The 26754-nt window shown below is 36.0% G+C and overlaps 1 protein-coding gene across 1 annotated transcript in view; it reads right to left on the minus strand.

The window, feature by feature from the left end:
- The window catches only part of LOC150106591 (WD repeat-containing protein 82-like), a 228974-nt gene that overhangs the window by 38771 nt on the left and 163449 nt on the right, over positions 1-26754 (minus strand). The window contains exon 6 of the mRNA XM_090392561.1: positions 18020-18175. Within this exon, the coding sequence (XP_090248687.1) occupies positions 18020-18175 (156 nt within the window). The remainder of the gene's footprint in view (positions 1-18019; positions 18176-26754) is intronic.

Here is a 26754-nt window from a genome sequence, read left to right on the forward strand (position 1 = left end):
GAGTAAGCGAGCTGAGATGTTTTTTGTGAGAGAAAAGGTAAGACCATTTTGGTGGCAAGGTAACCAAATTGTTCTCATCCCCACTAAAGGATGGAACAAAGATCAATGTTTAAGGCAATGTTTAAGATGATAGAGTACTATCATCTTCAAAGCTGTGAATAGGATTAGTGATGATTAAGAGTAAGTTATGTACAGAAGAGAGAGTAATAGGAAATGCTCTCATGCAATCCTGTATTGGTGGTGAAGCTTGAAGAGAGTAAGCCATCCAACTACGATATGCAGTGAATGACAAGAGAGAAAGCTGGATACCCAATTACAGAGGATATTTAGTAGGCCTTGATGCAAGACCCAGTCAAAAGTGACAGCACAAGTTCCTCTGAACCTTTCCATAGCATGTGTCCAGTGGTGGGTGATGTAGGCTACGAGGTCAGATGTGGATCTTGAATGGTGAAATCCATACTGGCAGTCACTGATTACCTGGTAAGTCCCTAGGTAGTGAAGTTGACTATTGATGATCTCTGTTATTTTGATAGAAGACCAAGGTGATGCAACTGGTTGTTAGTTTGACATTAGACTTTGTGAGAGAAAAGGTAAGACTGCATTATGGTGGCAAAGGTGAACAAATCGTTTTCATCCCCACTAAAGGATACATTTGTCAAAAATTTTCTAACAGAAAGTCCCTCTCTCAAACCCCATCATTTCCCTTCTCGTGGCCATTTCACCCAGAGGACACAGTTGCACCAACTTGAGAGCATCATATTCCTCCAATTTATACTGGTTTCAAACACATGACTCATTACATGGCATAATACACCTTGGCAATGGGGGATATCCATTAACTTCTTTCCAAGCAGTGTATTTCCTTTTTTTGGATAGGTTAGATATGATTACTTACTTCCATGCATTGGGATACGTTGGATCGTCTGGCTAAGTATAAAAGACTGTAGACATGCCATCAGGACAAGAAAAAAAAATTTTTTTTCAGTGTCCAAGTTATTTAGTAATTTTCTGATATCTTTCTGCCACAAAACTACAGGAGACATTATGGTGCTGGTGCTTAGATTTTTGTATGGTTTCAGATTCTTTGAATGAAGTAACTGTGGAATCTCTCATTTCACCCAAAATCCATAATAAGCACCATCACAAATTGCATATTTATAGAAAGGCTTAGGTGCTATTGGTGCTTCACGTGATAAATAACATAAAAAAAAATATATATATACTACCCCCCCCCCCACCGTATAACATGGCATTCCTACAACACGGTTCAAGAATTGGGGAAAATTCCTGTATAACACGAGATTCCTACTCGCTCTAACATGGTTCGAGAAGTGGGGAAATCCCCGTACACAGGACGTGATAAGAGCTTTTAAGAGCAAGCACCATCTCATTCAATATTATTCATTCGAGTGTGTATGTCGTGTCAGAGTTGCGTACAAATTTTAGAATTTTAAATTCATTTTGTTCGTGGAGTATTAAACATATTTTAAACATATAATAATGAAGTGATAACTTTCACTGTTTTCTTCTTTGTACTATATACATACATAGATTAAAAATTTTCAGGTATGTATTATTGAACCTTTTTTTTAAAGAAGTGTTAAATATTTCTTTTTTTGTGAATTAATTTGTAGCCCTGAACAATGTCTGCCGGAAGTAAAAAAAGTACCTCTTAAAAGGCATTTCATCTCGCTAGAATTAAAAATACAGATTTTGGATCGTCTTAAAAAGGGAGGAAAAGTATCATATGTTGCAAAAACCTTGAATTTAAATGAAGCAATAATCCGGACCATACAGGAAAATGAACAGAAAATTAGAGCTTCCGTTGCTGCAGGTTGTTCTATCTCTGCAAATGTGACAGCTCATCCCAGAGCACTGATACTTGAAATAATGGACAAAGCTCTTAGTATCTGGATTGATGACTGCTCAAAAAAAAAAAAAAAAAATGGATCCCACTGGATACCAATGTTATTAAACATAAAGCTTTAAAAATTTACAATTACATAAAAGAAAATGGAGAATCTAGTATTCACCTCGACTTTGTTGCTAACAAAGGTTGGTTCAGCCGTTTTAGAAAACGCTTTTCATCACAAAACATAAAAATACAAGAGGAAAGCACATCAGCTGATAATGAAGCTGGCAAAACTTATCCAAAGCAAATTGCAAAAAATTATTGAACAGGGTGGATATACAACACATCAGGTTTTTAATGCTGACGAGATGAGCCATTGGTGGAAAAAAATGCCCAAGAGAACATTTATTTCAAAAAATGAAAAAGTTGCACCAGATTTTAAAGCATCAAAAGACCGTGTAATATGACTGATGTGCAGTAATGCTTCAGGCAATCACATGGTAAAACCTATGCTACTTTATAAATCTCTCAATCCTCGTGCAATGAAAAACCTAAATAAGAGTGCTTAACCAGTATATTGGATGGCAAATAAGAAAGCTTTGGTAACTACTGACTTATTTAAAAAATGGTTTCTAAACTATTTAGTACCAAGTGTGGAAAACTACTTAAAGCAGAAAAATCTAGATTTTAAAGTTCTACTGATATTGGATAATGCAACCATCCACCTGAAAGATTTAAATTACCCAAATGTCAAAATAATTTTCTTACCACCAAATGCAGTTCATTACTTCAACCGTTAGATCAGGGAATTATAGCTACATTTAAAACTAATTACATCAGGAAATCGTTGTAATGGGTTTTGAATAAAGTCGATGATGATTCTATCGAAGTCATGGAAACTTTTTACAATTTTGGACTGTATTAATCTCATAACTTCACCAGTCAAAGAAATAAAACCAACAACGTTAAATGCCTGTTGGAAAAACATATGGCCAGAGACAGTTCAAAGTAAAAATCTAATCGAGCCAGCAGAAAACAGAATGGACGTAATAATAGAACTGGCTAAGTCTCTAAATGGGAAGGTTCTGATGATATGAATGTCAAAGATATTCAAGAATTACTGGTGGAAGAAGAGACTGATGAAGCAAATTTTGTGGAAATGGCATCTGGGATAAACCAAAATAATTCAGAAAACGATAGCAGAGATGGAAACGATGAAGTTAAACATTTCACCCTAAATAGCATAAAGAAAGGCCTAGACTTAGCCGAACAATTGGAGTTACATTTTCTAAATGAAGATCCTTCCACTGAAAGAATCACAAAATTTAAGAGAGAACTTCACAAGTGCGTCGTTCCTTACAACAAAATTTATAAACATCTATCAGCTAAAAGCAAACAATCGAAGATAACAACTTTTTGCAAAATGTAGAGCATAGGTTCCCAAAGTGGGCGGCGAAGCCTTCTGGGGGGGGGGGGCTATAGTGGGATCACAAGCATTTGGGGGTGTTCAGGCAGTATAGGGTCGGTGGCTCTTTATAGAAGAAATTAATAATATATATTTAAAAATTAATTATTTTTGTGATTTTGCGATTAATCATTTAAAATTTAAATATTGCATTTTAATTCATCTTATGCCCGTCTTACACAATCAATGGGGGGCGTTACAAAATTTATGTCTTGCAAAGTGGGCGGTAGCCTGAAAAAGTTTGGGAACCTATGATGTAGAGCATAGAACTCAAGATGCTGCTGAAGAAAGCTCAGAAAATGAGGATATTTTTCCAGAAAGAAAATGCCCTCGTTTAATGATGCTTAGTAGTGATGACGAAGAAAACATTATGTAATAACTAGGGGGGGGGGGGCTCTGCCCCATGGTGTCCCCCTTTCCCCATCTAGTGAAGAAGTAACAGTGAGCTCAATGTTGCGTTGACCAGGTTGATAGCATTTAACAAAATGGGCACTCATTAACTGAACAACCTCTTCTGCATCTGTAACCCTCACACCATCTGGATTTAAAAGAGTTATTCTTTCATATTCATTCTTTCTTTTACTTGCAGCATATCAATGGAATTCTTGTGGGTTGTCTTTAGCACACAGAGCCAGTTCTTTTTCATAATTAGACTTTGCTTTCCGCACAACAGTTGTGACTATTCTAGCCTGCTAACGTTCATAACAGACATCATTCCTTCCACGTCATCAAATCTCTTGCTTAATAAGATTACACATCCATTTGACTCCTATTCTATTTATTCTTCGAACTCTCGGAACACATTCTGATATCGCATCATTTAAGTATTGTTTAAATGCTTCCCATGCACTGTCAACATTCTTTCCATCCAGCAACTGATATCTGCTATTTAGCAATATCAGATTATCTTATATTTTTTAAATTTTCATGATGGTTAATTAAAATAAAAAGATAAGTTTTAGTTTTCTTATATCCAAACAATTCAACGTATAATGCTTTATAAACATGTATAGCTTATGGTCTGTTATAAACTGTTTACATACACATTTATTGGTGTCAAACAAATAAATAAAAAGTTCTCACCTCAAATTTAGTTTTATCTGTATAACTTGAAATATTTTACAGGAGAATTAAACATTGAACTTTCCAGATAAATTTTCACACCATTAAAGAATTAATAATAGTAATAATAATAACTGTTGCCTTATATAAAAGTGATGATTTTTGCTTTCATTTACACTGCCACATTTGTTTTGCTTGGCCAGGCAATAGTGAGTTTGTGCAAAGTGTGTACTTCTGAATAAGAAGTTTGACATAGTGAGAGAAATAAATAACAGTTATGGATTAGAAAAAATAAGTTCTGGAAATTGGCAACTGAAGGGAGAAATATAGCTTAAATTTAAAAGAAAAGAAAATAACTTTTTTTAAAGCCAAAAATAGCAGAAAAGAATGTTAGCATGTAAACAAATAGTTCTGTACCACTTTTTACTGAAATTCCTGAATGAATTTTTTTTTCCAAAGTAAGATAAGCTTGACATGTGCATAAGTTACCCCCCCCCCCACCTTGGAGTAACTGACAGTTCTGTTTTAAATATACTGAGCAGCAAACCTCTTCTAATTAAAGGGGTTTAAAATGTAAGAGATGAACCGTTTTTGTGCTCTAGTTTCCAGAAGGAAAAGAAATCTTCGCGTTATAGTTCCAAAGAAACAGAAAATGAAATGATAGGTTAAAGAAGACATGAAAGAAGTATGATTTTACTCAAGAAATTATGCACAAAGTACTTTTTTTTTTGTTTTGTTTTCAAAGCAAAATAGGTATGAATTAATTACATTGCAATGACCACTGTAGACAGGAAGAAATAGTGATTATTAAGTTTGGAGGCAACAGATTTTGGTTGTTTGTTATCACAAAATCCTGAGATCTTGAAGAGAAGAAACAGGAAGAATTTCAGTGTGGTGCTTAAGTCGGATGTAATGTTTGTGGGCCTTTTTTTCTTTAAATTATAAGTTTTATTTATACAACTTGTGAAATGCAGACATTTTATACACATGCCGTTATACTTATGCAATACCATAATTTACACTACATATTATTTGTTTGTAAATAAAGATATTATTGAATTTATTCTGTCTTTCACTGAACCTCTTCAAATTTTTAGTTAACTTAAGTTTATAATAATATTCTAGATGCAAATCTGTCTTATTAAATTAACTAAATAAAAAAATAGTTTAATAAACTACTCAGTCACAAACAGGCTTGTGTAAAACAAAAATTTTAATTAATTTTTTTAAAAGGTATTGCTTAGTTATGGTCACTGATCAGGAGAACAGTATCTGTTGGAAATGACCAAACTGATGATCATCATGATCATCCTCAATATTCTGACATGGGAGGGGGGGGGGTATAGGATATGATAGTACCACATGAAAAAAGTTACATCATTACTAACTTTCTGTTGACAATTTTCTCCAAATTAATCCATTATCTGTCAAGACTTCGATATTATCACATCTTTATATTTCTCTCTTCTAAGGCACTTTTTATCGTATGAATCCAATTAGATCTTGGTCTTCTTCCTACTATCCTTACAAAGAACACTTGTTTTGCTAATCTTTCCTATTCTGAACTTTAAGTCTGATTATGAAAAGAAACTGGCTCTGCGTGCTAAAGACAACCCACAAGAATTCCATCGATATGCTGCAAGTAAAAGAAAGAATGACTCTTCTAAATCCAGATGGCATGAGGGTTACAGATGCAGAAGAGGTTGTTCAGTTAATGAGTGCCCATTTCGTTAAACACTATCAAACTGGTCAACACAACATTGAGCTCACTGTTACCTCTTAACTAGATGAAGAAACACAGGTGTGTGTGAGGCTGAGGTATTAGAGCTGTTGCACAAACTGAATAAGAATTCAACAATAGATGAAATGATGGAATATCAGCACGTGTGCTAAAAGAGTGTTCAGCTGAACTGGCCATTCCTTTCACCAGGATGTTTAATATTAATCTCAGAACAGGGAAGATTCTGCAGGAATGGAAGGAATGTAGGGTAATTCCGTTGCACAAGGATGGTGCAAAGACTGATGTATCCAACTATTGACCAATTAGCATCTCAGGAGTGGTGGTGAAAATTTTGGAAAAATTGGTTAGGGGCTTGCATTCAGAAATGGGTTGACAGTGAATCTCTACTTTGCAATAAGCAACATAAGTTTACTAAGGGAAGGTCATGTTTTAGCAACTTGCTCACATTCTATAACAATGTTACCATTGAATTAGACAAGGGGAATGGATACACCATGATACTATTGGATTTTGCTAAGGCTTTTCACAGAATACAACGTGGCAGACTGCTGAATAAATTGGAGAAAATGGGTTTGGGTTATACAATATTAGCATGGATAAGGGGATGGCTGACTGACATATGAAAAAGTGGTATATGGGGGATCTGAGTCTGCAAGGTCTGGTGCTCCTTTAAAAGAGTCATATCTGATGCCTCCCCAGCATGATTGGGAAGGGATGGCACCAGACTCCTCCCTGGGGTCGAGCATATTAACCTTATCAGGACGAGGATCAATGCCCTGCCTACTCAAGCCCGCACAGCTCGATGGGGTAGTGACAACTCAAACTGTAGGGCTTGCTGCCACTACAGTGAGACATTGTCTCATATAGCCCAGTGTTGCTTCCGCACTCATGGGGTCCATGTGCGGAGACATGATGCAGTGGTCTCCATTTTGAACAACCGCTTTAAGAACAAAGGTTGGGAGACCGCAGTGGAACCACATTATAGGACCTCCACGGGTTTGCGTAAGCCAGACTTAGTGATTAAAGAAGACGTTTATGTTTGGGTAGTTAATGCCCAGGTGGTGGGAACAGGGTGCCCACTAGCCTATAGCCATAATAATAAAGTAAATTATTATAAAAATAACTAAGATCTAGTTAGTAAGATATGGAAGGAGCATGGGGCAACTCCGAGGTTTAATAGCACCACCATCTCTTTACATGGCGTATGGAGCGCAGATAGTTATAAGGACTTAAAAAAGCTTGGGCTTACACATAAGGATATAAAAGTTCTTTCCTTGAGGGCCCTACAAGGCACACTGGTGTCATGGTGTTGCCACCAAAGAATGACTACAATGATAACTAGAACAGGCACAGGGTAAAGGCTTAGGCCCATATCAAGTCTGGACATGATGTAAGGGTAGTACAGCCCATAACCAGTACAAAGATTAATAAAAAAAAAAAAATAATAATAATAAATAAATAAATAAATAAAATAACAAGCGGTGTACCACAAGGATCAGTGCTTGGTCCACTGTTATTCAATCTGTACATTAATGATATTGGGAAGGATTTGACAAGCGACATACAGTTATTTGCTGACGATGCAAAGATAGGTAGAGTAATCAGGAATGCTGCTGATATGCAGTCTTTGCAGAATGATTTGAATAGGCTGGAATTGTGGGCATGGGAAAATGGGTGTCAGTTCAATGTCAGTAAATGTAAAGTCATTCCCTTCGGCACGATTAAATATCCAATATCGTATTATATTGGTGGGATTAGGCTAGAAGAAACTGATGAAGCTAGGGATCTTGTAGTGTTAATAGATAGGAAGTTGAAGTTTAGGGGCTATGTGGCAAAGATTGTAAATACAACTCAAAAGATAATTGCAATGCTGAAACGAACGTTCACATGTAAAGTTAAGGATGTTATTTTGCCTCTTTACAAGACCTTGATAAGACCTCACTTGGACTATTGTGTGCAGGTCTGGTCTCCTAGTTTCCATTGTGATTCTGATATATTGGAGAGAGTACAAAGGAGAGTGTTAAAAATGATATCAATTGGAATACTGATTATGAAGACAGATTGAGAATTTGTAGACTGCAGATACTAGCAAACAGGAAAAAGAGGAGTGATATGATTGAGACTTACAAACTTCTGAAAGGGTCATACAGAATTTCAATTTATGGAGGGTGGGGAAAGAACGAGAGGGCATCCTTGGAAGCTGAGAATGAAGGCTGCCAAGAAGGGTGTGAGGGCTAGATTTTTCACTCAGAGGGTGGTGCGTGATTGGAATGGATTGCTATTGGATATTGTGAGTGCAAGCGGTGTGAATGAATTCAAGAATAAGTATGATAGCTGGTGTGTGTGTAGTATGTGGCCTCCCTCGATGAGTATCTGACTCCCTGGAGGTCTCTCTTAATAATAATAATAATAAATGACATTCACTATTAAATGCAGATACATCTGTTACAATCTATCTTCAGTCCAAATTACACACTTCATGATTCCTTCTGCCATAAGGGTGGTGCATGTGCCTTTGTAAGATCTGACACTGTTTGCCAGAGAATGGCTTATTTAGAATTCTCTAGTTTGGTTTCTATGTATATTTAGTAACATTCATTTGCTGCATTTACTGGTCTCCAAACTCTGATAACCATTCAGATCCCTCCAACATTCCTTTCCATGAAACTTGACCATCTGCAATCCAGCTATAGTGAGATCATCTTTCTAGGTGGCCACAATTCAACACCACTGACTAAGTTGAATGAAAAGCAGAAAACCTTTGCTATAAGCAATGACTTCCCAATGCAAATTGTACATCTACCTCCATGAATTTCCTGATAACCCTCTTCACTCTTCCAATATTCATGATCTCATTTCAACCAGTTTTCCTTCCAGATATGTAGAGGTCACCTTTCTTCTCGATAACTCAGACCACCATCACCTTAGTCCTCTCCAGAATGATGAGGACTGTCTGGTATTCTTCTTGGAAGGATACCAGACAGTCCTCATTGTGCTCATTATGAACTATTTGTGATAGTTCATAATTTATGGCAAACGATTCAGTTCCTCTTCTGGTTTGAAGGGGAACCCCTCTATGTTATGGATGTTAAGGTCTCGTAGGAAAACAATCTTACAATTTGGGTGGTCGGATTGCATGAAATCAACTTTTAGTAATAAGAGTCAAAAAAAGGGCAGCATGTCGAATTGGGGGAGCAGTTAAGGTAGCAAATGAAGGCTATAAAGTTAGGTAAGGAAATCTTGAGTGAGAGCATATCAAAAAGCAAGGATTGTGGCTGGATGATCATTGGCAAGAGATATCTGTTTTGAGAAAAGCACATGTTTCTCCTTTTTGTAGAACGTATCATGTAGGACGTAGTCGGGATATTCGAGGTGGACTGTAGTCATAGATGATGCCAATTGGGATTCAGTTAGGAATAGTGAATCATTGATATACACTCTCCGTCCAAAAAGAAACCGAACTTTTGATAGAAAATAAAACACATGCCAATTATAATTATTCAAATCATTTATTTCAATCAATATACTCTCCCTCAGCTTCGATACATGTTTGGCTTGGTCAATGAATTAGTTAAATGATTTTTTTTTAAATTTATTTTTTTATCGGTTTTTGGGATACTGTTGAGGATCGTGGTTACTGTTGCTTTTCAAGCGGCAGTAACATATTGCTGTCATATAATGTCATATCACTTTCCTGTCATCGACAAATGAAGTCAGGGGAAAAGAAAGAAGTCAAAGGATGCTAAATCAGGTGAATACAGGCGAGTGATAATGTTAGAACGATGAGATGGTGCATTATTGTGCAAAAGTGACCAGCTATCTGCATCACGATATTCATGCCGTACACGACGAATTCTCGCTATCAATCACTTCAAAACTTCGAGATAAAACTCACCATTGACCATTTTTCCAGACGGAATGAATTCTTTGTGGATAATGCCCTTGGAATCGTAGAAACAAATCAGCATTATTTTTACTTTTGACTTCTCCAAGCGACTTTTTTTCAGATGCCCCTCTTCTGGTGGTCTCCACTCAACACTCTGGTACTTTGTTTCGGGCTCATACTCAAAACACCACGTTTCGTCACCAATAATGATCGTTTCAAGGAAGTTTGAGTCCTTACGAGCGGTTTTAATGAGGTCCTTGCAGTGTTCGATTCGATACATTTTTTGGTCGTCAGTCAACTTGTGGGGAACAAATCGCAAATTCAATTTACAAAGGCCCAAACTCTCAGTCAAAATGTTGTGCACAATTGATTTTGCAATCCCCAATTCATCTTCGATCAATCTCACAGATGATTGCTGGTTTTCTTTGATGAAATCACACACTTTTTGGATGTTAACTTCGCTCAGTCCAGTTTTTGGACAGCCCGGCTTTTCGTCGTCCTCCAGTGTCTCACGACCACTTTGAAATGGCTTAAACTTCTCGTAAACTTGAGGACAGGATAAACGTTCATCACCATATGCTTTTTGAAGAATCTGATGCATTTCGGTAAAACTTTTACCAAGTTTAACACAAAAGTCAATCGCAGCTCTCTGTTTGAAACGCATTTTCCGACCGTTCGTCAAAACACAGTCACTCCTGGCACTATAACTCAGCTTCTAATGAAACAAATGTCATTAACAGTTGAAACAACACTAATGGAGGTTGCCGCTTTCGACAACAAAAAGATACAACAGGTGGTGCCACTAGTTTCTTCTGCCTTTTGGACAGAGGGTATAATTTTTTTTTTTTTTTTTTTTTTTGCACAGAGATCATGTACATGCAGCTGAGGTAAGTCAGTTGTGTTCATAACTCCCACAAAGGGAGTGTCCAGATTTCAGTCCAAGTACCTTGGACAATTTCCACCTGCACATTGCTATACATGGACTTCTTCCAAGCACAACCTGGCAGAGTAAGCAACAGCTGGATTATTTGCCAACTGAAGAGGAAGCCTTCAGGTTTTAGTCTAATGTACTATCTGGTGACAAGCCTATGGAATCTGCTTTACTGAGGTATCCTCAAATGGAGGAGATACTGCTGGCTCCCTAGCCAAATAAAATCAGTGTAATGAGCATGCCCAGCAAGGCCATCATCCACACTACATTCATGAAGGGATGGAAGACTGAAACTGGAAATCCTACCTACCACCTAGAGGTTTAGTTGGCATTTCCTACAATTTGGAAGGATATGATTTTAAGGCAACACTACACCAGGGCTCAAGAAATATGCTTGCCCACTTGCACATTGTGGCGGGTAGATTTTTTCAGCCAGTGAGGAACTGCTAATTGGACAAAATAGAATAGTTTTTTTTTTTATTTAATAAAAACTTTCTAAACAAAATCTTTTTAACTTTAAGAAAAAAACGTAGATGTAGCACCACTAATCACTTTATGGAACTCCTATCGACTTATTGAGTGATGTCATTAAAAAAAAATGGGGTAGTATTGGCTTCCACTAGAGAACATAACATATATCATCTAGTTTCACACATCTTCATCAGGTTATTGTATAATTTTTTTTTACCTAATTTTGCAACTGCAAAAAGATCTGAAATACCAAATTTAATTTAAATTCCAGTCAGAGAGTCAGAATTATTATTAATAGCTTGAATTATTTAGCTACAAAATTTTCTTACTAAAAAATCTGAACTACACGTGCATATTTAGTGTACATCCTAAATTTCAAATTTTTATCATATTCCACACAGCCACTGCAACATTACTGCAATATATTTCAACACATTTTGTCTCTGTGTTGTGACAAATGAAAATTGAGGTGACATGTAATTTAAAGGATTATTACCAGATAAATATGGATGAGGTTCTACATAGAATTGGGAGAGAACAGTAAGTCATCTCTGGAATTTGTATAAGAATTTGAGCAAGGGAGCAAGCAGAGTGTTTTGCATGACAAATTTTCATGATTCCAAATATGATATATTTCAATAAAATGCATCCAGATGGTCAGAGGACAAAAGATATCTAAACATTTTGTAAAAAGATGTTTAAAGATGATTATCACCACTATCAGACCTCAATGGAGAGTTCATTATACCACACCTTAAATACATTTACCACTCTCTCAGGCAATCACCTTCCATGCAAAAAATTCTGCTTGCTCCCTTGCTCAAATTCTTATACAAATTCCAGAGATGACCTACTGTTCTCTCCCATTCTATGTAGAACCTCATCCATATTTATCTGGTAATAATCCTTTAAATTACATGTCACAATCATACCCCTCTCCTGCTCCTATCCACCAGTCTCGGCAAATGGCATTTCCTCAATACATCTTCGTACTCAACATTCCAAAGACCAGAAACAACCTTAGTCAATCATCTCTGGATCTTTTCTAATATCTCTCATTCATCCAAAAATAGGTGACCAGATCTGTGCACAATAATCCAAGTGTGGCCTGATCAAAACCTTATACAATGAAACCATAACATCCTTAATGCTACACATCAGTGCATTATTGCCATAATCCATTGTGCTATTCTCACAATTTTAGCTATGTGTCCCAAAAATTTTAGGCCCTTGTCCTCAATCAATCCCAGACATTTCTTCCGCCTTCTCCAAGATAGTGCTATCAACTGCATATCTATCCTCCATCTCTGCTTCTCAAATTTTAAAACCATATGAGGGTGTGCTGAAAAGTTGCTATGATCACCATGAAGGAATTGACATGTCTTCTTATATATCTTAAAAGAACAAGAAATTATTACAATCTGATGAAACATATGGGTCTAAAGGGTTTTCGGATATGTTCTTTCTTGAGGTTATATCAGTTGCTTTAATATCATTTTTGTTCTAGGTGTTTATCAGAACTTTTCACACCCCCCGTAACATTGAACTGATAACTCCACTCACTTGCCCATTCACAGCCAGTGCATTCAAGTCCACTTACAAAGCAACAGCAACTGCTCTACTCTTTAATTCTCCCCAACTTTGCATCATCTGCAAACGACTGCATATTACTACTCAATACTTTCCCAATAACGTGAACATGCAAGTTAAATAGCAACAGTTCCAAAAACAGACCTTTGGAGCATACCACTAGTGACTCTGCTCTTCTAGGATATTGCTTCTTTACACACACAACTTGATGATACCTATCAAACAGCCAATCTCTAATCAAATGCATTAATCTCCATCCAAATCCTATCTGTTGCAATTTAATTATGAGCTTGTCATGTGGTGATCTATTCAAGGCCTTTGCAAAATCTAAATATACAATAGTGTATGCATCACCTTCCCCAATGCATTTTTTTCACCTTTTTATAATAAGTAAGTAGACTGCTAAAATTATCCATTCTACTTTAACCACAACTCCAAACATATAGAGTGGCCTATAACTTGAAGCCTATCACCTCCCTTATGAAGAACAACTTCACCTGCTTTCCACTCCTTTAGAACTTGGCCCAATGCAAGAAATATTGAAAATTTATATATAACCTTCTTTATCTGTTCTTTGTACTCCTCATACCACTAATTATTACCACTCATCTTATGCTGCCTGAATAATGCCTTCTTCCTCCAGAATACATGCCTCAATTCTTCATTCATCCATTTCAGACCTACCCTATTGAACCTCCTGACCTTTGGAATACATTCTGACATTGCCTCCACCAGATAGTTCTCAAGTAGGGCGCAAGCAGTATTAACTCTTGATCCAGTTCCTCATTCCATGATATTGCTGCAAGCTGTTCCCTGAGTTTGTCATTGCCAAATAGTTCACAGTTCCACCAGCCCCATATCCCTTTCTCACAGAAGTTCCCATACGACTAGACACCATCCAGATGATTACATCATGGTTCACACTCGGCAAATGGAGGAAGATACAACACCTCTATGATAACATTATCTGATGATATACTCAAATCCAAGACCACTGATCCTCAAATGCCCTCCATTACTGCCTAAGGCAACTGTCTCTCAAAAATTCATTCCATTTGCTCCCAGATTCCATCTCTTCATTCCAATCTACATTACCATAACTGCATTCACCTATAATGATAACTCTTTTCTTATTTATCAAGCTAATTTGCCTATTCATTTCCTTCCCACCGTCTTTCTCATTATAGCAACACACAACTAAATATTTCATACTGTCCACCTCTACATCACACTATACTGGCTCAAAACCCACCACCACTATTTACTCCTTGTATAGATTGGCATAACTCCTCTGTTACCACCCCTTCCTTTTTTGCTCCATCTGTCTTCACAAAAAATATATCATTCCATCTCTATACCTATCAGGATGTCATCCTCACCCAATTGTGTCTCGCTTATTCTAACAATTTTAGAGAGAATAAACTTAATGAATGTAACAATTTAATTCCCCTTATTGTAGATACTTCCACAATTTGTGGGATTGTTTTTAGTACTCAAACAACAGATTGTTTCTGGTTGTATAAAAAGTTCTACTGATACCATTTCTCAGATACGATTCCTTAATAGCCCCAGTTCCTTTCTTCTGTATTACAGTCAATCCTAAACTCTCCCCAAACCAAAGCATTCCTCACACATCTCAGGCAATTTCTTCATATTTTAGGAAACATGCTTATTTTTTTGTGCCTCCCACCCACAAGAGATTGCAAAATTATGGGACATCAATATCATAGGTAGGGTGTGGTTTTTTTTACATCATTTTAAATTTTTTGTATTTTTCAAGGATATTTTTATATAATCTGGAAATGCTGCACTAGAAATCAAACATGGAACTTTTATCAAGCCACTTCAGGCCTCCAATAAGCGTGGAAGTAGTTTCATACCAGGAGATGAAATTCATCTCCCACAAAGACAACCACAAACATCCATTACCATGAGAGAATTTGAACTTGCAGCCTGTTGATTGGAGAGCAATTATGTTAACCATTTGGCCAATCAGCTGGCAAATAATAAACACATTGAAAAGGAACTGCACAATACAATTATTCAAGCAGCTATAAGCAGAGATAATCCAGGAAAATAGTGTCGTTTAACCAGAATAGAGGATGCTACTGGACGACGACGTCCGGTAGCATCCTCTAGCAAGGGGGTTGCAGCAGATGAGCAGCTCTTCTCCATTTCTCTCTGTCTGTTGCTTACATCATTCTTAAACCAGTCCATTCCATGATGCCATTAAACCACTCTCTAGTTGGTCTTCCACGTCTTCTCTTCCCCTCAACTTTCCCTTGTAATATAGTTCTTGTCAGGTGTCCCGAAGAACCTCTCAGAAGATGTCCTGCAAACCTGGTCTTTCTTTGCATAATATTCTTTAGCTGTGTTCTTTCCATCCCAACTCGTCTTAAAACTTCTGGATTTGATATTCTTTCTATATAGCTAATCTTTTCCATCTTTCTATAACACCACATTTGCAATGCATTAATTCTTTCCATATCACTCTTTCTGGGTGTCCATGACTCACTTCCATAACTTCCAATACTCCAATTGGACTAGTTAATATTCCAATTCTAATGCCTATTTTAGTGTTCTTGTTTATTAAAATTCTCTTCATTTCCAAGAATAAAAAAAAAAAAATAAACAAAAATAAAAAAACTCTCTTTTGCTTCAAGTGTTTGAAGTAAAAGAGGTGCGTGTGCAGGTGGGAAGGAGGGGAGGAAACTAAGGTACACTGATGCAGTCAGAAAGAATAGGATTAATTTAAGAAACTTGTTGACAGGAAACTACTCATGAAATATTAAATGTGTTGACTATCATATATCAGAAAATGGTATATATTAATCACAGAAAAATAATTTAAATTTTTTTTTCTTTTAAGGAGGACTATGTTTTCAACTTTAATACTGCTAATTATTATTATTATTATTATACAGGCACCGTCAAGGGGTTAGGGACTCAGTGAGAGAGGATAGGTTGCAGGTCATGCAATACCTAGGTACCTATCATATCCCTCCTTGAAAACATTCACCGACGATGTACTCATGATGCCCACTAGCAGTTTATTCCATTCAATTACCATAAGTCATGAGAAGAACCTAGACCTCACATGTTTCCTGATCAAACCATTACTCAGGTTTTAAGGCATGACTATTTCCTCCCTCACAACTGCCATGAGATGCAAAATTCCATTTCATACTGTAAAATGCAAGCAAATTACTGAAACAAGACAAAGCATTGTCCTCTATAAAGGATCAACCAACCTCTTGTTACTTTACTGACTATTACAAATGCAGACTGGTCTACAAATGGCAACAATTTTAGCTCCATCCTTGTTTAATTCCTTTAAACAAGGATTTTTACAAGAATTTTTACAATCATTAGAAATCATGCTTGTCTTGAATGTAGTTAAACGAATGAGGTTTGGACATTGCTAATTTTCATACCAATTCCTTGCATCCGTGTTAATATATATTCCCTCCAAACCCACTGTTGTGTTTGCATCAAGCTCTTGCAATATTTTTAATACCTTCATCAAGTTCCACTCTAGCTGCTAGAGAACTAATGGGTCTGTCTGGAATATATACCTTAATATCGGAATGTGATTACTTAATAACCCATCTATTTCCTGTGCATTCAACACTTTCCTACTATCTGTATTCATTAAGATTAGTCCTCCCATGCCATTCTTCCTTTGTCAGGTACCAAAAGAATTTCAGAATTCCCTTGGCCTATTGAACTAACTTTTTTCCACAGCCTCATTTTGCCTTCCTCACTATGGCTGTCACTCTCCTGGTCTAGTCTTTATACCACTTGGGCACCTGGCTTTCACATTTCTCTTGATACTGGTTCCACATTTTATTTTTATGTAATTGCTTAAAGTTTTGTTTATTCATTTAACTCCACTGAAATTTAAGGAAATTAAATGGAATGGAGACAAAGATGTCTAAAGGATGAACTGCATCCTTGATCATTTCTCATTTGCTGCTGATTTCTCTATTGTGCATTTCTCATACTACGACATAGTAACAAGCTGGCTTTTTAGTTTACTATAATTGCCTGCCTTACAGTTCCAGATATATGTTCTTTTAAATAAAACTCCTATATGATATTTCATCACCCAAGTTAAAACCGAACGATCACTTTCACTAACTGGAAACAGCTGGTATCACATTTATAAACAGATTATCTAATATTATTACCAAATCTAATATTCTTGCACTGAAAGTCCCATTGTGCTGCACAAGGAAGTTGTCTCTCAGCAACTATAAATTTTGCTTCCCCTCTTCTTGCAGGTTTTCTCCTTCCTTCAGTCAATATTGCCATAGTTGAATTCATCCATAATGATAGTCTCCTGTGCAGTTTAGTCTACAGCATTTGCTATAGACTGAACTCAGAGAGAGAGATACTGTTAATTCACCTGACTATGACTTTTGTTCCATAAATCTCTACTTCACAAAGCCCCAAATTCTTTGCTTATATTACTCATACTATCATTGCCATTCCCAATCTCTTTTTCAGTTGGATTCAATTCATATGGAATCATGTACAATCAATTCCCCCCCCCCTTTTCATTCTGCTCAAACACACAGTACCTATTTCCATTCTATTCCAGTAAGAATATTATCATCTTCTGTCAACTAGGTCTAGTTAATGTCAATAATTGTTGATACATGCATGATAATTGACTACCAGTATGACAGATATTCAAGCAACTCTTAAAGCCTGACCTATTCAAATAAGTAGTCCAAGTTGATTCTGCAACTAAATTCCCTATCTCACAGTTGTCACCATTTCTCATCTCTGAAAAATGTCGTACTGTTTCTTGGGGTCATCCCTTCTATGCTATCTATCTCTCTCACATCACAATCATGTCAATTACTAATCCTTAATACACACATTATAGCATTAATTCCAAAATACTTAACTGTTTCAAATGACTATTTACATTAATCAGAAATTTAAAAGGTCGCATAACAGTTATTCCAAATATAAGCAATTTGACATCTAGAAATGGAAGTATAAAAAATTACTGTAAGTGTCTGCAATGGAAGTCCTTGGTAAGCATCAAGAAGGTGATTTACAGGTCCATTAGTAGATATAAGAATAGTTTTGCCATCAGGACTAAATTTGAGACCAGTCCAATCGCATTCTTTATCCTGTGGAATCCTGAAGGTGTTAAAGGGACCCTGCATGAATAAAATTAAAATTATAAAAATAATTAAATATCTGTGTAAACTGGATTACTTCTACTTTTAACATTATGATCTAACACAGTATATAAAATAAAATTTAAAAAAATAAACTTTTTTTTTGGCTTTAACTTGTTGTTGCAAAAACAACTGCATATGGTTACATTTTTTTATAGTGGCTACTTGGGGTCAAATGATTTTTTTTTTTAATCACTCCCACACAAGAAGCTGCAAGGCCCATACCAGATAAATGCCAAGTGTGGGCTAAGGTCAAGAGCAAAGTAATCAGTTCATATTCCTCTTAAAAAGCTAGAGGTTGTAGTTCTGGGTAGAATATTTCAGAGAAGGCCATTCTACAGAACTAAGGTAGATGACTGAAAGATGAATGGGAGCAGCTGATTTGTGAGTCAGCAACTCCTCATGTTCCTGTAGGTTTAGCAGAAATCTAGGCACGAGTGCAGGTTCTGCTAGACAATGTCCATGGAAATGTTTGTAGAAGAGACTCAATGTAGAAACTGACCATCTGTGAGACAGTGGATGAAAACAGTGTGTGTGTGTGTGTGAGAGAGAGAGAGAGAACGCCTTCCACAATTACATGTGGAATGAACAAAGAGCACAAAGAAAGAAGGTAGACAGACCATAAGATGGCAAATGGCTGAGAAGCTCTTGATGACCAACCCTATCAAATGCCTAAGACTAATCAAGTGCAGCAGCACAGGTTTTATCCAGAGAAGAGTGATGTGAGGAAAGCTACTGCAGATCTTGTTTTGTAAATTCATATTGGTGATCACTGATTAATTGACAGTTCCTCAGGTGGCAAAGAAGTTGACTATCAACAACCTTCTCCATTGCTTCAGATAACTCTGAAGTGAGAGTTAAGAGTTGATGGAAGACATTTATCACTTTTTTACTTTTTTTTTTTTTTTGGAATTGGTTGTATATTGTCTTGCTTCTATGCCAGCTGAGTATAATATAGTATACAGATGATGAAGAACACATGTTAGTTCTGAAACACATCTCTTGAACACAACTAGTGGGATTACATCAGAACCATCTAGGTTTTTCAAGATTCTTCCCATATCTTTCTAGCAGAATGTTCCAGATAAAAGGAGGTGATCTGCCTTAATCATTTATTCAAGAGTTGAATGAGAAAATGATTATAGGAGATCAGCTTTATCTTTAGGTGGTGTTGCAATACTATCATTTGGGTGATAAAGCAGTGGAAGCACAGAATGAACAAAAGTTGCAACCAACAGATTTTGCAAGGAACTAGAAGGCATGGCTATCAGTAGAACAGGCAGACAGTTTTTACATTTAGTCCTGTTAATGATGGACTTACAAGTGTTGCAGGCTTCAGTGTAGACAGTGAATGAACCTTGAGTTTTTTGTTACCACTTACAATAAGTGCTATCTTTTTCTGAACAATCCAGGAAGTTTTTTTTGTTTGTTTGAAAATCATGGTTTGGATACTGAATGGGAATTTTAAACAGAGTAGGAAATGAAGGCCTTCACTCCAACATGAATAATTTCTGTAACAAGATTACAAATACAGTGATCCCTTGCTTTTTTGCAGTCGCTCACTTTGCAGTTTGAATTATTCATAGCAGCCCTGCCATCTGTGCATCATCATCAGTAAGGCAACAGCACACACTGGTCTAGTCAAATTTTTTCATCAGCTGTGAGATTATTACTGTGACATTTATGCTTGCATGTTGTATTCTATGAGTAATTTTTTTTATACCCTTATCTACTAAAAATGGGAGCTAAATGTGACAATTTTTATAAAACAAAGAGGGGAAAAAAAGTTCTCACACTGGCAGGGAAAGTGGAACTTGTAGATAAGATTAATGATCTGAAATCTTTCATGACCATGATGAAGATATATGACATTAATGAGTCTACAGTGCAGTACATTTATAAAAGAGAAGAAAATCTGTAGTTGTTTTGTGGCTAGTGCAGCAAACAGTGTGAAGATTGTGTATGCACACATGTTAAGTAAAATGGAAAGAGTACTGAGTGTGTGGATGGAAAACAAATATAAAAAAGGGATTGCCAATTGATTTGACAATTTTAAGGAAAACAGCAAACTCTCTTTATAATCATTATCATGAGGAACAAGGTGAAGAAGAATCATCTTCTGAAAGTTCCAGAAACACATTCCTTTCCAAAAAAAAGTTGATTTGAAGGATTTAATACATTTTCTTTAAGAAATTTAAAGGAGATTGGCAATGCAGCTTCTGCTGGCCCAGAAGTAACAGCAATTTTCTCTGAAGAATTTTATTAAATAATTGAAAAGGTATGAAAATCCTTTCTGCTAACCAAGAAATAGTTAACATGGCATGTTGCACTGAAGGGAGGGATTGTCAAATATGGTAAGTTACTCTTATAAGAACCTAATTATGAGTTAACACAAGAGGATCTTGATCAGCTTATACAAAGTTCAACCGATGTAGAAGAAGAGAAAGAGGAAACAAATGTGAACCAATGGATGATAGTCTTTTGCAGATATCTTTGAAGACTTGAGAAATTTAAAGCATAAAATACATGAATGAAATCCTTCAATGTCATTTCTTCAATGCAATTGCTCAAGAACTGGAATAAGCATTTGCATTGTATACCATGCTGTACAATGAAAAAAAAAAAAGTATCCCCATAAGTGGTTTTTTTTTGTTTTTTAAAAAAGATTAATATTTTTAGTTTATGTTAACCAATAAGATATGCATGTCCAACACATAAAATAAAAAAAAAACTTTCTTTAGTGTTGATTTAAATGTGTTGACAAATTTAATAATAAATAATTTTATCGATTTCTCTTACTTGTATTTTATTAATATTTTCAAGAAGCAAACTTTCCCTTTAAAAAAAAAACATGGAAGAAATGAGCCACTGAACTTCTGTTGAACACTGACAATTGGGTGTACATTTACTCTAAAAAAATGTTTTTCTGGAATGGGACAACCATGGAAGGGACACCAATTATCTGCAGATGTCACTATTCATGATAAGTCTTGGAACACACCCCTTGCAAATACTGAGAGTACACTGTATCTTGATCTTGCAAACAAAGAATAGTTTACCCATGAAAGGAGAAATAAAAATCTCTTAGATCTTCCCACTGCAGTAGTGCCAAAGTACACAATGTTAAAGATACTAAGAGGGAGGGCATTCCATTACAGATAAAACCAGATGAGATTATGATCTGATTTACCAATGTAAGCAGCCATCTCATCAGCGTACTGGAAGGAGAACTAATTAAGAAAAGATTCAGAGTATTGGGTGAATGGAGAGAGGATTGTCAGGAATTTTGGTTGGGAACTATTTGCTTTTGGGTCACCCATTTATGGTAAATACCCCAGCTTCTCTTCAAGCTGGGTTAGTGGAGTCAGAAAAAGGGAGCTGCTTAGATTTGTTGCTGGGTGACTTGTTTATTTATGATTTAACATGAGGACAGCAAAGGTCATAGTGCATCATATTAATAAATAGTCATAAAGAGATATATTAGTAAATAACATTATGTACAAAAAAATATTAAGTAAAAATTAAGTTAAATAATGCAGCATCTATATATAAATACAATTTATAATCAAATGTGATTGTATAAATTAATTCCTTCTAAAACTAAATTTTACTGTAGTTTGTCTGAGTCAGATAAGATCTACCTGAATGTACAAGGCTCAGCCAGATGAGTAAAAATTGAATTCCTCTCTTGTGTAAAGTACTGGCACTCCACCAGAATATGACAAATGGTGAGAAGTATTGCATTTTTTTAAAATTAGGTGGATCAACAGCTCTCCGTAAATAACAATGTGTAAGAAGCTGCAACCTATGCAGAACCTAGAAAGACAACTTCTTCTCTTCTGTTTCTACATTGACTAGACTGCCAATGCTTAATTTCAGGCTGAATCGCATGCAATGTGTTTGTCAGTGCTTCCTGCAATGATGACTGCCATTAGGTAATTAGCTTTGATCTAATAAATTGTCTATAGTTTATTAGATTGAAGACTTGGTTATACCAGCTGTATTTGCAAGTCTCAGTTCCTATACTTCCAATATAGCAGGGAATCCAGCTTCAAATGAACATCAAAATTAAGGGTCTTAATTTTGCATACAGTTGTAAAACCTCACAAAGTACTAGATGTGGATTATACACAGGAGAGGAGATAGCCTGTAAAGAACTCATTGAGTCTATATAAATTACACACATTTGATAGCAGTTTTCATTTTATATGCACAAGTGGAAGCTGAATATGCAACTCTGCTGTATAATTACTGAAATTAAGTGAGATCTGGTTGGAAATATTAATACCAGGAAGTAAAGCCAACTGAGGTCTCAGATCTTGAACCATCAGTATAAATGTGCAAGAAATCAAAGTTGACTGCTCTTTGTGGATTAAACAATTGCAGGTAGTCAGATGAAGGAGTATCTATAGCTGACAAAGTGGGAGGTTGCAGGATGGAGTACAAACATACCATAGAGGAATGCTGATATTTGTGCGGGCAATGTTATCAATATTCATGCCAATAGCTTGCCTAATGTGATATTGAGCATCCTAACACAGAGAAAATATACAGTCCACATAGGATGCTCTAGAAGAGACTATTTTTAGGGCATAGTTAAGAGATAGGGCAGGTTCATTTGCTTCAACATAAACACTCTGAAAGGACGATGTGCGAAAGGCAATACTGTCCGTATACTCTGATGATGGACAAGATTCAACCACTGCAGGCTACTCTGTCTTGCAAACCATAGACTAAACTTTGAACGAATAAGCACACAATAAAGATTGATCCACACTCCATTCACTAGAGGACATAGAACAAAGGAGAGTCAATGCTCTCTTGCACTTTACTCTTAGTTGACAAACATGGATAAGGAATACGTTTTCTGTTAAAGATGAGCCCCAAGAATGTGGTTTTTGTTGATAGTGGAATAATACTTGGTCCCATTCTTAAATCAGGTTCTGGATGTAGAATATGTTTTTAGCAGAAGTGAACACAGACCGTTTTTTTTAAATGCTGAAAACCTGAACTCATTACTAAGAACTCATGGAAAGAGACAATCAATTGCTTGCTGAAGTTGTCTTTCAATTACTCTCATGTCACACAAGTGACAGTAAATTGCGAAGCCATCACCATACAGAGCATTGCCTTTGGTGGGAAGAAGCTGTTCAGTGACTGATTTAACTTTGATAGCAAAAAGTGCCACAGAGCCTTAGGGAACACCTTATTTTTGATTATATCGCCAATACAGTGTATTTCCCACTCTGACAGAAAATTTTTAATAAATACAGGAAGGTATCCTCTGATACTTAGGTTATAGAGGTATTTTAATATGCCACATCTACAGGCTGTATCACAAGCATTTTTCACATCAAAGAACACAAACCAGATGGTCTTGTTTCAGGAATGTTTCTCATACACATGTTTCTAAATAGACCAAATGGTCCAAAGTTGAATGATGTCTTCAAACACCGTATATTGGAGACAAGATTGATGCTTTTTAAATACCAGAGAACTCTGTCATTAACCATTTTCTCTAATATTTTATAAAGACAGCTGGTCAGAACAATAGGTTGATAATTGCTTGCTTGTGTTGGATCCTTTCCTGATTTTGGGATGGGACGGCAATGACAACTGATTTATGCCAATAATCCAGAAACCTTTCATCTGTAAGTATTATGTTGTATATTAAGGGAAGATCCATATAAGATAACAAGATGTTTTATATCTCATAATAGATGCCATCAGAACCTACTAAACTGGGATGAGACAAAACAAAAGAGCTCTTTTTAGTTCCTCCTTAACAAATGGCATTACAATGCTCAAGCCCATTGGTAGAAACTGCTGTGTCTCTTGTTGCTCTTTCAATATTAAAAATTCAAGATGATATGATACTGTTGCTGAGGAAATTCTGGCAAAATTTTCCCTAAAAGTGTCTGCAATAGCGTTGAGATCAGCGACAACACATCCACTATGGTCCAAGGTAGACAAACAGTGTTTTCTATATCTACTTTTCATTTTTCTGGATTTCATCCCATACCATTTTTGCACAGGTTGTTTGATTAATTGATGACACAAACTATATCCAAACTTTTCTTTAGCTATTTGAGTGTAAAATTTAGTATGACTTCATTTCTGTTGGTATTCTTTGATGAAGCAAACTGATTTATTTGCCCCAAACTTTCCACTTGCATTCTTTCCTGGACTGCTTTTGTAACTACTTCAGTCAAGTTCTTATTTTCTATCATTGCAAACAGCTGCAATACACGATTTCTTTTATCTAAATCTATTAATATTTTCTTTATAACCACTGAAATTCTCAAAAACAAGGGGCCTCAATTATTTTCTGCACAGTCCATAATAGGGAAAAAAGTAACTGGATGTAGTTGGAAAAATCAATAAAACATTTCAGTACCTGTTCCTATTTCCTTTTTTAAGGCAACATTTAAATTAAACTTAAATTAATTATTAAATAATGAAAATTTTTTTATTCAATAATTTATTCAAAACAAATATTAATCAGCAAAAAAACTTTCTTTTATAAAGTTTATTTTCATAAACATAGATTTGTTGTGCACAAGTCTACTCAAAGCTGCTGTTATTAGACGAATTTTGCAAAAAGGAATAAGCAGTTGGTAAATTCTGTCCACCTCTACAGCTTTATACAGGGTGTTCGGGATAAATTTGACAGTTTCGTAAGGAAAAAGAAAATCTTCTTTGTATCTATTAAATTTAATGAATTGACAAACAAACATTACAGGCAGAGTTAATTACAATACTATCAACAAGATTTACTCAAAATAACCACCATTAGCATCGATCACAGCTTCAATTCTGCTTCGGAACCTCGAACAAGCTGATGCTACAGTCTCCCTGGGAAGGGCCGCAAAAACTGTTTTAATTTTATCCATTAATTGGGCTTTTGTATTACTGGAAGTGCGATTGGTGTCTTTTTCAACTGCGCCCCATACAAAATAATCCATGGGGTTAAGGTCTGGGGAGTTTGGAGGCCAAACATTTGGACTGGTGAAGTCGTAGAAATTTTCAGACAACCATTTTTGACTTTTCCCAGAGGTGTGGCAAGGGGCCGAATCCTGCTGCCATACATACGGCCTACCATTGGCTACCCTTGTTATCCAGGGCTTGACTACAGTTAGCAACTCCACGAACAAAGCCCGAATTCCAATGCCAGGGTTCTTCAACACCTGTTCCTGCAGATTTGCGAGGAATTCTGCTGTACGAACGCAATCAGATCGTCTGCTAGGGATCTTTCTTCTTGCTACATCCTCGTAGTCACCATTGCAAGTCTCTAGTTCATGCCTGATTGCTTTTACTGTATTCAGGGAGCATTGGGCAGCAGTCGTAATATCGTTATTTTGATGGCGGGCACGAATCATCATGATACAAGTTATTCTCTTCCATGATTCAGGTGGGTTCCAGCTATCCATCCTTTCTGACATCTTGTATATGAATGAAGAAGGGTCCAAACTTTTAAATGAAGAGAAGTGTGTGTTAATACATGTAACTTACGGAAAAATATAATTAATTATAAATATGTCAAATTTATCCCGAACACCCTGTACATACAAATGTAATCTAGAATCAGATCAGTTATATGTGTATTACTGAAATCTTATTGTATTTGTGATCTTTATGGTACCCAAAAGGCTACTTAGAATCTTCACAAAACTTTGTTTGCCAAGTTATTGTATTTGGAATCTTCATGGTATTCAAAAGGCTGCTTAGAATCTTCACAAAACTTTGTTTGCCAAGTCAAATAATTTTGAATTATACAAGTAACTTCAACTATGGTTGAAAGGAATTAAATGAAATTTGGTATTTAGAATAACTTTTGTTTTGACTTAACTGAATAAACTATTTCATTCAGTAAAACATTTTGAAATGATAATGTAACAGCTAAGTTGTTAATGGCAGGACATAATAACATAAGGTTATCAGCAGAATTTGTTCAATCTTTTTGATAATGATTGAAATTTGAGTTAAAGAAATGAGTGAATTTTTTTAAAAATAGTTTTCAAATGAAAGCATTTTATATAAAGAGTGTTTCAAATTAAAGTATTCCTATTCAAAGCAGTCTGTAGAGAGAACCAGTAAACAAAATACTCTCATATTTAGTGGGCATCCCAACAAGATCATGAGGAAAAGATTTTCAAAAATGAACAGTAGAGAAAATTATCATCATCATTATTATTATTAAGAGAGAGAGACCTCCAGGGAATTATGAATTCATTGAGGGAGGCCATACCATTTGCACCAGCTGTCCTACCTGTTCTTGAATTCATTCATACAACTTGCACACACATCCAATGGCAATCCATCATAATCATGCACCACTCTATGAAAGAAAAATCTAGCCCTCACCCTTTTTTCTTGATAGTACTTATTCTTAACTTCCAAGGATATCCTCACGTCCTTTCCTTACCCTCCATAAAATGAAAATTTTCATTTAATGAAATTCTATATAACCCTTTCAAAAGTTTGTAACTCTCAATCACTACCGCTCCTTCTCCTGTTTGCTAGTGTCTGCAGCATACAAATTCACAATCGCTCACTCT

The sequence above is a fragment of the Typopeltis vanoorti genome, chromosome 5 (assembly GCF_054136105.1).
Source record: "Typopeltis vanoorti isolate ZY-2024b chromosome 5, IOZ_Tvanoo_1.0, whole genome shotgun sequence".
NCBI lineage: Eukaryota > Metazoa > Arthropoda > Arachnida > Uropygi > Thelyphonidae > Typopeltis > Typopeltis vanoorti.